We start from the raw sequence: 16017 nt of genomic DNA, 5'->3' as shown, positions 1-16017 counted from the left end.
GTTTCTCAATAAAGATGTCTTTATAACTGCAAAAATAGAAAGAAAAAAAAACACTCTATGAAATTTAATGCAATACTAATTCAATAAGACAACGTTTACATTTTCAGGGCTTAAAGCGCTCAATACTAAAATCTGTCATTTTTTATACAGCAGTCAACTCATACTGTTAGTTAATAAAAATATGTCTTCCAAATCTGACAACCTATATGTTTTCCTGTCTTATCAACTGATTATATCAAGTTCCTCTCTGACTGTCCAGCCTTCTATATAACCTGCTGCTTTTGTAACATGGCAGTGAGAGAGCAGTGTGAGTAATCCTGTATGTGGGTGGGAACCACTCAGAAACTGCTATGCATTAGTAGCTGCCTGGATTGTTGCTACTTAAACTCCTCTGTGAATTATACACACAATGAGATTCTGACGCTGGAGTCTACTCCAAGATGTAAACATTTCATCTGTATGTCCTATCATCTCTTCTCTGTCTGACAGAGATCACAGGAGACGAACTGTGTACATGCACACCATTGGAGTAGGGCCCAAGCAAAATGGGGCCCCTACCCAAATTAATAGGTGGGAAACAGGCATTAAGATTCAGGCAGGGAGGAATTGCCATGGTGATGGCAGTGATAGGAAAGGGGGCGGGGTGGCTCTTTGGGGAGCTGGGATAAACCTGCAGGCTTGGCAGTAATCAATGGTGAAACCTGTAGACAATAACTAAACCAAGCCTAATGGGGCCATCAGTATGAGTGACCATGCATTAACGTGATGATGGTGCATACTCACTAAAACAAACATGACTGTACCACAAGTAGTCACTAAGTCCGACTGAAGCTTACACTGCAGAGTGTTCCATCGATTGGATGTTTTCAATTAATACTTGTGACACGCTGAGTGGACACCAACCAAAACATTTTGGTGCTGGATGGTGGAATTCTCCCTCTAAGATGCTTGAGATTGGCAATCCCTGTGCTTGAGTAGATCACATAGTGTGCATCATTAGACTGAAGAGTTCAATGGTGGATCACTTGAATCCCTAGCTCTGTGTCTAAGTGGATCCCTGCATGTAGACAGAGGAGTAGAGAGGTTGGGAGGAGAGGATGGAGGGAGGAGGAGGAGGAGGGGTGCAGAGGGCAGGTCTGGTCGGGGACCAGATGTCCTCCCAGTGGGGGAGGAACGATGAGGTGAGGATGGAAGGAGGGAGGGAGCTATAGGAAGGGGGGTTTCTCAGCAGTTGCCATGCCATGCCTGTTGTATACATAATGTTCATATTGTTGAACATGCTAGTAAATCACTGCACAAAGCAGAGATGATATGAGCCATGTTGCATATTCTATGTACCATTACGTCTGTCACAATACAAAGCTCACTGCGCTGGTTGAGCCATTTAAATGACATCACTCAGATTAATTAGAGAAAGACAAGGCTTCACCTTTGAACAAACAGCAATCACTCAAGGAAATCACAGTCGGGCACCTGTTTTTACCTCAACATAATATAATTTTGCTAGTTTGAATTGTAAATGCGAGTCTCTACTGGCACTTTCCTCCTCCTCCTCCTCCTCCTCCTCATCTGAGCTTACACAAGTGATTAGAATGCAGAGGTAAATGCATAAGTGGCCTTGTTCTCCCACCCACAGACACATCCACACCTGCATCTCTATCTCTCACTCCTTCTATATACCGCTAACATTCTGCACACATTAGTCAACATATGTTATCTTACTGAATCATTAAACCCCTTGTATCACAGTGCATTACGCTTTATCAGAAATGACACATTTTGCACCGTTCTCCATATTACATGAATACATGAGCACACTTATGCTCAAAAAGAAATAGCCATCTTATTTTATTAATAAATGAAGTTCAAATTTGCAAGATTCCAAGTAATCTCACATCTCTTCTGTCATTTTTAACAGAATTTCTTTAATAAACCCTTATGTGCACACAAATTTTCGCAGTTGGCATGCAAATTTTCAATGTTTTCTTGTTCTCAGGTCTCTCTTGAAAAAGCAATCTTAATCTTAATGAGACTTCTTGAATGAATAAATATTATTAATTAATTAAATAAGAGTACCAATTACCTATACACATTTCTATGCTGCAATACAAGAAAGTTTGCTTTTGTACAATAAACCCTCGGGCATGTCGAGAAACTTCATTTGTCAGCGTTTAGAAAAACAGCTCTTTTTATATCTTAGCACTGAAAAAGGTTTTGTAAGTTGTTTTTTGAGTCTCATTCCCGTTCCCACTCGCTTTGGGATGGCAGCTGACCCGTCCTACAATTCCAAAGTGTCAGATTTTGCCGAGTTGGGAATGAGACTCAAAAATCTATTTTTCTTACAAATCGCACTTTTAATAACTGTTATATTAAAAAGACACATCGGCCATATCCATCTATAAACCTATCTGCCCTGCCCTTTAGGAGAAGCCTCTGGAGTCAGTCGTACATGCACACATCCATACCAAACAGCTGTTTAGCATATAGGTTTATAACTACAATCCCACAGGATGCATGCACACACCTAATTGCTCGATCGCTCAATCACCTTGTCAATGTCTCCCTGTTCAAATGAAGTGCCTTAGTAACTAAAGTCTGTATTTGTTGGAACAGCCACTTTGCCGCATCCTTCTCATCTGCATAGAAACTAGCTGACCAATCTGAACAGACAGAGCACCGTTTTCCACACAATAGTCTGCTCTAAAAAAAGGAGGAGAGTGAAAACTGGGCAGCAGGTTAATTAACTAGCACGCAAAGGCAAGAATATCCCTGAAAACCACAGACACTTGAGATGTGGGCAGCTGTAATATTGCATGCACCACAGATACAGACAGTATGGAAGCATCACATTTTGCTGCATGGGCTATGGATAAAAATTACATGTGTTGCTTGAATAATGTGTCAGTGTGTCATTTAATTGACGGACAACTGTATTACAATACAGCAACATCATTGGCTGCAGTGGCAACTGTAGAATAAACACAAGTGTTTTGTTTTCTGTGGCTATGACTGGGTGTAATAACTGAATGCTTTAAAGCATTTCTCAAGCTATCTGTAACGTTCCCGTCACTGCATAAAGAATCCATGGACTCATGATGATGCGTCTGTTGCATCACAGCAGCATATCACCGCTTTGCATTTTTCAGAATGACATTAAAATTGATTTGACCTACTTTGCTAAAGTCAACTGACTGAACTCACTGCCGATTACTTTAATTCTGTTCTTGTCTCTTGACTGGTTTCAGTGGGCAAAAAAGCCTTGAATAAGACGTCCATCATCTGTAAGCATGAGTTCCCTCCCTGATCTCTGCCTATCACGCCCACTCAGGAGGTAATGGTGTTCACAGAGGTCAGACAAAGACTGACGGCAAAAATACAGAGATATCCCTTCCTCCAAACAATATATAATTTAGATTTGAGCAAGAAAACAAGCTGTATGGATAGGAAACAGGCCGTAGTTTTACATAATTCAACATAGCTTCACATGTGGCACAAATATGTTTGTATAGCATAAACATATAAAGAGTTTTAGAGATGTTAAAAACGGTAAAAAGGCCTCTTTTCTCAGTGAATCAGTGGTTGATTATAGTTGTGGTTACACCAGATTTATGTTTTTTTTCATTTAAATCTTATGGGAATAAGAAAATTAAATATAGGCTGATAAAGACAATCGATCTTTCAAGCTCACACAACACAATTATTCCATTAATGAAGCAATAAATTATCCTTTTATATATCTAAAAAGATTATGCACTATTTCTGAAAAAATAATGCAGTTATTTGTTATCAAGAGCATTTCTTTATTCAGTTTATTCCCTCTACTGATTGATAGAGGTGTAAATATATTGCTGAAAAAATATATTAGTGACACTTTAATGTCACTTCATGTTTTTCATATCTGATAAAACTGCACTAAATGTAGATGATAGAGAAAATCTGTCATCATCCATCTCAGGTCAGCGAGTGCGTTGCTGGAGACTGGAGGTGTAAAATGGCTGGTATGGCCATGCATCTGTCCCTGGGCTCATTCTGCGTCAGACTATGCATACAAAGACCCCACACGGGTTGTCCATGTATGTCGGTAATCAATCAAAGTAAAATACTGTAGGAGAGTTTTTCTTATTTCAATTATGTGGCTCATAGTTGACATCTCTTTATTCTTTTCTGCTTTAATTATGCTGCCTGAAGATGTTTTCATTGCATAATGACGACAGCCTGGACAGACCCAACTGTCTGTTGTATGACTTACACAACTTAATAACCATATTCAGGGCATGTTTCCAAATAAAACCAGTGCAGTGAGCTTCTGTTGAGTCTGGGATGTAGGCTGCTGAGGTTCAGGGGAACGGGGTCTTTGTCTATAATTCATAGAGCTAAATGGAAAGGAGCAGCCTGCCCTGTCACTACATGTCTGCAATAAAGCTCTTAATGTAGGGCCAGCAAAGCAAAGAAGTGGGGTGTGAAAATAAACCACTGAAGTACTGTACACCACCAAACAAAGAACATGTGTGTACACAAAGGTCTCTTTAAATCCACAGACATCAGAAACCAGACAGAATATTGCGTTAGAGGAAGACCTGCAGGTAGATTCCTCGAGACAAACCATTCCTGTTTCATTGTGCAAAATAGCAAAAACATCTACAAAATAGTAGAAATACTATGTATACATATTTTAACAAAACTGCCCAGAAAACCTGGAATAATTAAATAAGAATATTTGCAATTTTACAACTATGCATCTGAGAGCTGTCTCTTGTGTATAGTTAGATTGTTTCAAATATTAAAAAATGAAAGGATAATCAAAAGAGGAGGATTTTCTAAAATGGAATTATGAATACAATTGACATAAAAAAAACATCATAAAACCCGAGGGGTAGGTATGAATATGGGAGGAAAAACGAGCAAATTGGGGGGAAAAAAGGGGGGGAACAAAAGAAAAACTAAAATTTAACTAAAATTCAACTGTAACCATATTTGTTTTGCAAAGAAAAAAAAACATAAAAAGAAACGAAATTAATTAATTACTTATAGAATATTATGAAAAATTGTATAGCATGAATTGTTAAAATAGACAACAGGATCATTTTTTTGTTGTTGTTGTTTTTCATTATTCCAGTGTGGAAAGTATGTAACTGAATTGTAAAATATTCATTCTGTTTATTTTCCGGGGTGTAAACTCAGCAAACAGCAGTAATAAACACTGAATGCTCCCTACGGCTCTTAACACCCGCAGTCAATTTCCCCTCCATAAACAAAAGGACATCCCATATCTTTCCTGTCCTTTATCGCTCTCAGGAGTGAGCTTTACTGAAACTGAGGAAATATTAACAACAGCTTTCTAAATGTGCCATACTTAATAAAGACTGTTATCTCCCACTTTCCTCTGTCAAAAAAGGTTGTATTTGTGGTACTTTCGCCCATGCCCATATTCAAAAGGCGTTCATTTCAAATACATTATAAATGTCACTTTACCTCATATTGAAGATACTGTTTCCTCCACTCTGGAGTGATGTGGGACGAAAGATGCTCCGCGAATTTCATTTTGTCGGAACAAGTGTCCCCTCAAACCTCCGTTAAATCCGAGAGCGGCTGTCCCCTTCCCCGTCGACGCGACTTTTGTTATTTCAGTCAACTTGCTGGCTCAACATGCGGTGCGTCAGCCCGGCGCACTCCGCTCCTCTTCACTCCACTTCTGGCTCGTCCCGGTCAGTGCACTCCGAGCGGATCTCGTCCCACATACTATTTCACGGGAGGGACGGCAGTGGCAACAGTCTCTCTTTTTAACAGCTGGACGGACGGCAGTTTAACGGAGCCGAGTCTCATTTACTTTGCTCCGTCCCTCCCTGGGCAGGTCTGGGGACATTGCGGTCCGCCATCACATTGAGCCACAGCGACGTGGTTGCGTCAGCAGAGCGCGCAGTGGCACCGGCTGTTGTTGGGACCTCCTATGAAAAAGTGTTGGCGGTGCGCTCAGGGAACCCCTCACCTCCTACACAGACCATTCAGACCACAGACTCCCTATTTCCATCAGGTTTTTGTCTCATGCTTCCGTCTGAGCCACTTGTTGTCCTCTGATCAGTGTCTGCAATAAGATAGACGGGATATTGGAAAAATGTTCAAACATCATATGAAACGCTGATTTGAAGTTGACACTTGCAGCTAATAGTGCAAAGTCCATTAATAAGGAATGCAGGCTGCTTTTACACACCATGATTGCCTGTCCTAATCTATGATACAGTCCTAGTCGACTCGTGAATATGGCCTACATACTTTTCCACAGAGTGAGTGTTCCTGCTTGAACACTTCCACAACTAGTTTGGATGTGGGTCAGCGAATTATAGATCCGCTCCTTGGATGAAGAACACAGAAGCCTTTATCTGTGCCCTGGGGACGCAGATAGTTTAGAGAGAGCAGGGATAATAAGCTACCGTTGTTTATGAGCTCTGCAAAAGACTCTCATTATACTCTGTCAATAACCCAAAGATCCCTACATTTATGACAAGTATGGGATATGACAAATGCAACCACAGACATACTTTAACAAGCTGAACAGGCTACTCTGCGTTTTTGTATCAGAAAAATGCACAGCTTTTAGATCATCTCAAGAGTGTTTGGGACAGCTGCTCTGTGAGGGAACAGGTGACACTTCATCATTTTGCCAAGAGCAGCATCTGCTGGACAAACTACGCTAATGCAGCTTGTCGCCCAGTGCGTTAAACTTTCTAGAATTCAGCTGCCTCAAGTCAGTTGTTGACACGACCTGTCACATTTAATATTACATTAATGTGACGCAAACTGCAGTGAAAGACATTCACGCGACCTGAGTATTGAAACTGAAACCGGACAAATTGGACGGAAAAAATATTAAATAAATAGCTGGCAGTGAAGCCGCGGCAATTAATTAATTAAAGCCCAAATTAAATTCACCTGTGTTAGAAGGTTGTAGAATTAGTATTGAGGCGGATAGAGCAGCTAATGTCAAGCTAACAAGCTAAATATAAGCATTACAGAGCAAAAATTACTATGTTGCCTGTGATAAAATGCGAATACTTTATATTTGAAGAGATTTTAATGGTCTATTTTTTACTTTATTGAATAAAAACAAAACAGTTGGCCTAAGCTATTAGCTACGGACATTAACGTTAGTTTACTACGCCATCAACTTTAGTCAGTTAATTTCCGTTGTTTTCACATCAAGCGAGTTATTATCATTTAAAAACAACATGTATTCTTTCTTTTCATATAAAATTATTAATCAGCTTTAAAAACATGGTCGTGCCACAAGAAACAGGACATTTCCTCCATAATTTTGTGGTTTCTATCGTTTTTTTTCCTTACCGGACAGCAAATGCAACCGGAACCTTTCTCGCGAGCAGGAGGCTTCGTCGGAGATTTTAGTTGACAGTACTAGAGACGGACCATTGGTAGAAACAAATCCGACTGTCACGGATTCTAAACGATAACGGATTAAAAAAAAATCAAAATCGCCGCTGAAATACTCAACAAATACATAAATCTGGCAGGTACTCTCCGTTCGTCTAGAACGTTTTTCATACGGATCTCCGGCGCACGTCGTCTCGGAAGTACGTTTCGTTATAAACAATAATAACGATGGCTTCTGGGTCGCCGTCGTCCTCTCCGGACACTGCGACGGGCTCAGGTACAGACCCAGCCCGGCCCGACACAGGGGAGCCCCTCGGTGGAGCAGGCTCGGACTCGGACTCTGACCTAGGTTTGGGTAAATTTGACTGCAGCGCCATGGAAATGGGGGACAGACTGGAGGGAGACGAGCTGGAGCGCGAGTTCGAGTCCGCAGCCGAGCGGGTACGAGATCTGGTCCAGACTGCCAGCAGGGACCAGCTTTTGTACCTGTATGCCCGCTATAAACAGGTGAGAATTGGATGAAATGGCGCTGTCACTGCGTAGGCCAAAGTTAACCTCCAAATTATGTCACCATATGGCTTTAGATGATATCTACGTCCTGAATCCCCAACACCATGTGTTATCACTGATTTTTGACAGCAGATGAGGCAGGCCCAGACGGTGCATAAGGTATGGATAACGTGAAACAGATGAATAATCCTGACTTTTCTTTTCAGGCCAAAGTGGGAAAGTGCAATATACCAAAGCCTGGCTTCTTTGACTTTGAAGGACAGAGAAAATGGTATGTAGCCTCAGACTGGATGTCAGGTTTCAGAAGAAAAAAAAAAGGAAAGATTTGTTTATGTTGTCATGTAGGTGTTTAAACAGGCACCTATTAATAATTTTGTCTTTTTGAATTGTTGTTAAAATGGCACTGTCTGAGTCTGAGGGAGTGACTCACATATGCTATGTGTGTGAGTGAGAGCCATTGAACATGTCTTCATGTGCACCTGCATGCTTAGGAGTTATTATATTATTCTAAAGTACCCATTCAACTTTTGAAATAACAAATTAAAACAAATCCATTAATAGGTAGTCCTTATAAAACGAGTAGTAACAGTTTCTTAAAACCTGTTTTCTGTGTGAATGAGAGCTCATGTTAAAATGTCCTGTCTGTTTAAGCCTGTTGTTTTTAGGCTTTTAACCATTAAAACCGTTATACATGACAGCACATGATATAGATACAAATGTAAGCCTTCATCTTACAACTGTAGCTCATAATTGTGGTTACATGTATGATGTCATGGCAGGCAAGCCTGGAAGCAGCTTGGAGACATGGAGGCGGAGCAGGCAATGCAGGAGTACATTTCCTGTGTCAATGTTTTAGACCCTGAAGGCTGCACGAAGGTAAGGACATTTTTGAGAAGCTTACACTTACCTTGATTGTGGATTAATTTACATGGTTGAATATAATATGCACATTTGTGTCATTATGGATTGCAATAAAATGGTTTCCAAAAATAAGCATTACATAATTCAAAGTTGTAAAAAAAAATACAGGCCCGTTATAAGAGTAAGATCAGAGAGGTGGCATAAAACCCTCTGAAGGTGAATGATGAAAGATGAAAAAAATCTGATGGTAAATGACTTGTAGACGTGATAAAATAAAACATTTAAAAAAGGCTTATTTTGTCTGTCTCTCCTGGAGTTTTTCAATCGTGATAATACTGAACTGAAGGCCAAATCCAATCAGAGAATATCACCTGTAAGCTCCTAACACTGTTCTGTAAATCATTCTTTTCGTACTAGATTATAACATTGAGCTAAATGGCAAATCTCACCCACCTGGCACTTCATGTTCTGACTAAAATTAGCCATGAGAAGTTTTTCAGATAAACATAAGTAGTCCACTCTGTGTAGCTCCACCAGAAGATGAAAAGGATGACAAAAATAGAAACATACAATGTCATTGCTGTGCTTTGCAGATGCAATTCAATGTTTTTGCCAGTAGAGGTCAGTGTCACAGTGTCAGTGTTTGTCCCAGGCCTCTTAGTAGCTCTTTATTCTGTACATGTAGCATGAAAAATACATGAGAAGATTATGTTGTCTTTTCTCAATAGCGGACATTTTAGGATATGAATAATGGAAAAAAAACTGTCATAGAATTGCTGTCAAGATGAGCTGGTGTATGGGGATATAAGATACTGTTTACATCTCGACACCCTCCTGTGTCATGTCCTCCTTTGACTGTGCCAGGAGAGCTGTGTTGCCATGGACAGGCAGTCCTTTGGGGTGGCAGCAGAAGCATTCAGTTACAACAACAACTGCTAACTGTCTGCCGACTGTCTAGTACTAAACTTGATGTTTACATCAAAATATGTGTGAAGTAATTGTAAATATAGAGCAAGGCAGATTGAAGTATATTTACTGCACAGATATTAAAGTGACATGGTTAATACTGAGAAAAGTATAATTTCAAAGGCAGCATTATAAAAAACAAAAAACTAAACTAATAACTGTGAAGATTATAGCAGCAAGCAGCAGCACAGTAGCTGGCTCCAGTCTCATAATGTAGTCATGAGTGCGTTAAGCGACTCTGTCAGAGTAAAGTCAGACACAGTTAACTTACAAATTGAGTTGAGACAACATTAAGAAAAATACTTTCTGATTTTAATTTTCAACAATACGTTATCCAGCAGGTCCCTGGTGCTATGGCTACACGTTGCCTTAGCTTGTAATTAAGTAAGAATGGCATCACTGAAAGGGAAAGCTTTATACCCAAGGGTCTACTACGTCCACACACTGGCAACACCTGAACCCAGTGTGTGGATTCTGTCTACAGCAGGGGTCTTTAATGTTTTTCAAGCCAAATATTCTTGACCTGACAGACAGAGGGATCAGGGACCCTAACATATACTGTATATTGTATAGAAGAATGTTGTTGGCCTATAGTGTTACATATACGTAATCAAATTGGCAGCAGTTGTAGAAAGGTTAGTTGCAATAGCCTCATCCTCTGCAATTTCTCTGGTGGTTTCTGAGTTGGCCTGAAATTTACTGATCATTTACAAAACAATCTTGACCAATAATTTACATAACAATCCACTGTGGCTCACAAGGACAGCAAACTTGAGATGCGCCATGATCTAGCATAAAGTTGAGATTGCTTGCTCACATGATTACCTGGTGTATCATCAGTAGACTTTCATCGATGTATAAATTAAAGTTGTTGTTGTTTTTTTTTTTAAATGTATCTTTGCTCATAGAATGTTGGATTTATGTTGTGTATTTCTAGACACATTTACATTTTCAGAAAAATGTATACTTTGAATAAATGATCAAACAATAATCTGCCACCCCCCTGCAGTAATTTTGAGGACCCCCCTGTTGTAGACCCAGCTCTACAAGTGTAGTTCTCTTTCCAAACAGCGGGTGGATACACAATCACATAATGCTCTGCAAACACAGCCCCACAGATATAAGGAGGTTGTTCTATCTCAAATTGAAAAGCCAAAATATAAACGTATGTGTGTCTCAAAGGCCTGTTGCATGTCCTGTGTGACCTACTTTAGCCTATTACCATTTTCTGGCCTTTCCCCAGTTTCCCTCACCTCTTCGTTACTGCACTTTTTCCAGCTTTTTTCTTTGTGCTGCCTGCTTCCCTTTTCATTCATCTCTCCCCGACCCTTTTTTCTTCTTTAACCCTTTTACTCTTCTATTACCCCCATCCCTCCCCTTTCTTTTCTCTCCTTCTATAGTTATGTCTCTTTAATAGCGTCACTGTCAACCACATGTCCAATCCTGACACCTTCTTTTCTCTTGGGCCATGCTGCGGGGCAATACTCGCTGACTCTGCCCCACAGCAGCACAATGCCAGGAGAGAGCTCAGCCAGCAAATGCAGAAAAATGTCCCCTTGAAAAGAAGATGATTGTATTAGTGTTAACAAAGCACCATAGCATGGCAGTGGCTATTCTTTTGGAAGCACAGTCAAATGGTGTAAGTAGGAGAGCATGGACAGAGACGCATGGGAGAGAATAATAGGCAGAATTTGACCTCTGTTCCTTCCTCAATTGTTGAGCAGACACTGGCTTTATATTACATTATGCTGCAGAGGAGCAGAGCCCAGTGCATCAGCGAATATTCTGAGTTTCGGAAGTGAATTAGGTTGTCCCCAAAAGTGCACGCACAGTTGTTTTGCCTCGCTTGTCATGTTCTCTCCCACTCTCGCTATTTTCTGAAATCAGATTTGTGTGGGTTCTTTTGTGAGTTGAGGTTGGTCAGAAAAGAATAGGCTGGGTAATAAAGTCTCGGTCGAACCGAATGTAACATGGAATTTCATGAAAAACACAGAAGATTAACAAGGACCCACAAATTAAGGCGCTCTATATTTTTTTTTATTGGTCTTGTTGGACATTGATAACCTATGAGGTCATGTCTGAAGCCCCAGAGACTTGTTTTTCAAAATGACACAATTTTAACTCAGTACGTTTGTATCGTGCATTCGCTTTGTAGAGGCTGTAGGTGAAAAGCTATAGGTGCAACCACTATGGTGAATAGAGGAACCTAACCCCTTTGTATTGCATTGAGCACACAAGACAATCAGGTCAGTACCTCTGTTCATATAGGATACATGCCCAGCTGGACTACGTTGGTGTTTGACAGCAGCTATCATCGGACAAGTTTGGTAACGGTGACAAACCTCTGTATCTGTATTCACTGTGTATAAGGTGGATGTTGTTCTTAAATGTGATTGTCTTTTACTTGACAGGAAAGACGAGGAGCAGAAAGAAGAACAGGCTTCGGAGGAGCAGCAGTCAGCTCTCTGTACCAGGAGGAGATGATCAGGTATTTACATCAGAACCAACACAAATTAAGGCTGCAACGATTAATAGATAAGTTGTCAACGTAATCACCATCTATTTTGATAATCAGTTCTATGATTTATGCTTCTTAAAGGGTAACTCCATCAATTTTCCTGGGAATGTGAAAAAAGTAACATGAAGACTTTTTTGTGGCTCCAGAGGAAGCGTCATGTAACCTGATCAATTGCCTCAAGTGATGTCGCTCAGTGGCAAAGCTGCATTGTGGGTTATGTAGGCCCCAGTTTTTGAAGAGAAGATGACTGTGTGGAATAAATTTTAGACTTTGATAATTTGTTTCTAGACTGTCCTCAAGTCCGATTGTGTTATAGGAGTGTGCAATGCTGGACCAGTGGAATGCCTTTCAATACCTCGTGCCTACATTACCCACATTGAATTTTAGCTGTTGAATAACATCACTGGAGGCAGTTTATCAGATCACATGCAGCTTCCTCTGAAGCCACAAAAGGCTTATACTACTTTTTTAAATATGCAGTAGTGAGAAATATATTTTATTTTGTAAAATTTGGTAGATGTACATTAAAATGTGAATATTTTCTATTTTCTCTATAATGATTTTTGACACTTGGGAACATCATCTTGGGCTTTGGAAACATTGATCAACATTTTTCATAAGTTTATAGGCCAAACAGCTATCAATTAATCAAGGAAATAATAGATTAACAGATTAATCTAGAATGAATACAATCATTAGGTGTAGCCCTAAAACAAAAGCACACATGCACACACAGACCGCCATACATCAGAAACAGTAGAGTTTTCCGGACACACATTGCTTGCTTGTTGTTGACTCATACACATCTCACACACACTCTTCATTTTCAGAAGACTAAGCATCCAAATGCATTTCCGAGTTCTTGAGTTTGCTGGGACAGACTCAGCTTTTTTTCCTCCAGCTGTGAATCACCACTTCTCAATGCTGAGGTCAACGCTATCCGAGTCTGGCATTGTTAACCACTGATCTTGATGCTGTATTTGATTATATTCAACAGACCGTAACTGCAGTTAGGTCCCGGAGACGTCATACAGTTCTGATTTATGTTAATGAAATATATTCTCCATTTACTTCTGCCTGGCAGACTTACTCAAGCTTAAAAACCTCATCTTCATTTCAATGGAAAAAAAGAGCTCTTTTGGAGATGAAAATGAGATGTGTGAATCCTGCAGGTTTTCCTCCTAAATGGCTGTACATGATTAGTATGCACAGTCTCGGGAAGAGGCGGCCAGAGTCTCCCCTTTTTAATTACGTTACGATTCGGGGGGTTCTTTGAGGGGGGTGGTGGGTGATGAAGACACGGCGTGAACGGCGGAGGGAGGCAGGTACAGCAGGTTTCCCAGAACGATGCTCCCCTTGCTGATATCCAGTAGCAACGATGCCCAGAGGGAAACTGGCGAGGAGGAAGTCATTAACATGGCACGCACACACACTTATGCACATGTGTGCACACATAAACATACACTCGCCGCTATACTTCGACGCAATTGGCATCCAAAACCATGCATAACCTCCTGGAACTGTCACACTCACTGCTCTGCTGCTTTTCAATTTCCTCTTCCTGACATACACACACAGACCCACTCCATATTAAACAGCTAAGCACCTGTTAACCAGACAGAGTTAATTGCATTGCTCACTGCTCATCTCAGTGTGTGTGTGTGTGTGTGTGTGTGTGTGTGAGAGAGTGTGTGTGGACAAAAGCTGGATTGATTAGCAATATCCCTGGGCTACTGAGCTGATCAGTGTGTGATTGAAGAGGCTTTGAATGCTACATTTGTAATTCTCTCTCCCGCCTTGCGAAAGGATTCTGATAAACATGGGAGGCTTTGTTGTGCGGACACTTTGCTGGAAACCGCTGCAGAGTTATCTGAGTTCTCATTGTTTCTCTTTCTTCCGTGGAGCTCGGCCATGTTGAGAGCGGTCGACCGGGGTCCTATACGGAATGTGATGACAGATTGTGTAGGTGTGTGTGTGTGTGTGTGTGTGTGCGTGCGTGATGGATTGTGTGGTTGTGATGTTGATCAGTGTGAAGCTCAGGCCAGGTAGATGAGTGTTCTCCACCACTGTGGCCAGTTTAGCCTGATGGATGAAGGACATATCTGCCAGTACACCAGACTGGACACACACGTGAGCTTGTAGCACTCTCTCACACACACACACACGCACAAAACCTTTGGTACCCCAGTTGTTGTGATGACAGAGTAGCCTATGACCTTCCCAGCATGCATTGCGGGGCTGTTGATGTCACGTCGTTTATAGGACACACATTAATCATTTGTTTGTTTATAGCCTGTGTGTGTGTGTGTGTGTGTGTGTATGTGCTGGGGTTCAGTGTAGGTGGATACATGTGCACTATCACTGTGTTATGGACCACATACAGGTGTTGGTCCTGTGTGTGCATTCATATGGCAGCTTATTTTAGAACTTGTTCACGTTATATAACCGTACACTACACACTTCAATGTGTGCTCGTGCTTTTTATAGATGTGAGCATGTGTCATGCGCCCGTCAGGCTGCCTCTGTCCGACCATCGACCAAAGACTGATGAGCTGGCCTATTGATTAGTTGCCGGGGGAGACGGATGGTGGCCACACATCAGGGACACTTGGGGTCACCATGGCCATCAGACGGGGAAGTGGGTGTGGTCCAGCGCGGAGACTCATGAATAAACATAGCACTGGTAATCAGGAGTATGTAAATGAATGTGCTCATACATAACCAGCAGTGATAAAAGTGTAATGAGTTATTCATAATTCATCACAGGCTGATGAGGAGGTGATGGGAAGAGGGAGGGGAGGAATGAGAGAATTGGGAGAGAGGCGTGTAGATGAAGAGCCGAAGAAAGGGAAGCACAGAGGTTCATTAAAGAACAAACAGCAGACAAAAAACTTTGTCTGTGTCTGCTGTTTGTGTCGATTTTCAAACTGTATCAGCAAACAACTAAATGCGTTGATGTGAGTCAGACTGGTTCATCTCCACTGTGGGTGGCTTTAAGTTAAATCCAGCTGTGAGTTGATGTTGGAGGGCAGCAGCACCGGTGTAACTATGTGAAGTTTCTTTAATTTGATTATTGTTCTTTACATCAAATGTCTGTATTTGTTCAGGCAGTTACACATAGCCAAATGAGCAAACACACATAACAGATGGTGGCTAGTAACGCTGCCAACTGTGTTTGTTTGTTGCTATTTTAATACATGCGAGAAGGATAGATCAGTGTTTTTCAAACCTTTTGCCCAAGGCAAGCCAAAGGGTAGGCCAAACTGCCAAGGCACACCTGTAACCTAACACGTGTTATCCAATACACTGTACACAGGGTTTTATAAGGACTTTTTGAGGGTGTAGAATTTCCCTCTGTATTAGAAAAACTCATTCCTTACTTGTTGTGTAGTTTTATGCTGCACTAATATATAGTTGTAACAAAATCACATGGCATACCTGCATCTGCCTCTCGGTGTTGCATTTAGGAACCACTGCAATAGATATTCAAATGCCTTAGAAACAGTCACCTTTTCTTTAACCTCAAAGAAGTCAGGATAAAAATGCTTTTGGACATCCCTAAAAAGATTAAAAATGAACATACCTGGGTGACTATTTAGCAGATGTTGTGAGGGGCTCAGATTTTTTTTTTAATCTGTCAGTTGCAGATTTCTCAGTGAATCATTTGGTCAATGAAATGTCAGAAAATGGGGGTGTTAAAGTATTTCAAGTAGTGAAGCAGGTACCAATCATTAAGTCTTCACTGGTAGCCCAGGTTCACTTCCAACTCATGATGTCCA

At 40.9% G+C, this 16017-nt stretch overlaps 2 protein-coding genes across 7 annotated transcripts in view; one reads left to right on the top strand and one right to left on the bottom strand.

The window, feature by feature from the left end:
* Nucleotides 1–7602, bottom strand: part of xpr1a (xenotropic and polytropic retrovirus receptor 1a) — a 71991-nt gene extending 64389 nt beyond the window's left edge. For 5 of the 6 annotated variants that reach the window (XR_005077675.1, XR_005077676.1, XM_037114171.1 and 2 more), the window contains exons 1-2: nucleotides 6928–7602; nucleotides 5473–6082 (exon numbers count right to left, since the gene is read on the bottom strand). Coding sequence is in view for 4 of the 6 variants with exons in the window: in XM_037114171.1 (XP_036970066.1) it covers nucleotides 5473–5541 (69 nt within the window). In the remaining 2 variants the exon portion in view is untranslated. The remainder of the gene's footprint in view (nucleotides 1–5472; nucleotides 6083–6927) is intronic. The other variant, XM_037114172.1, reaches the window with a different exon arrangement.
* A 9-nt stretch (nucleotides 7603–7611) lies between these two features.
* Nucleotides 7612–16017, top strand: part of acbd6 (acyl-CoA binding domain containing 6) — a 32598-nt gene continuing 24192 nt past the window's right edge. The window contains exons 1-4 of the mRNA XM_037114175.1: nucleotides 7612–7890; nucleotides 8100–8164; nucleotides 8673–8769; nucleotides 12132–12208. Of these exons, the coding sequence (XP_036970070.1) occupies nucleotides 7612–7890; nucleotides 8100–8164; nucleotides 8673–8769; nucleotides 12132–12208 (518 nt within the window). The remainder of the gene's footprint in view (nucleotides 7891–8099; nucleotides 8165–8672; nucleotides 8770–12131; nucleotides 12209–16017) is intronic.

Source organism: Acanthopagrus latus, chromosome 11 (genome assembly GCF_904848185.1).
Source record: "Acanthopagrus latus isolate v.2019 chromosome 11, fAcaLat1.1, whole genome shotgun sequence".
Lineage (NCBI taxonomy): Eukaryota > Metazoa > Chordata > Actinopteri > Spariformes > Sparidae > Acanthopagrus > Acanthopagrus latus.
The sequence above is the reverse complement of the archived record's forward strand: the minus strand, read 5'-3'. Positions and strand labels throughout refer to the sequence as shown.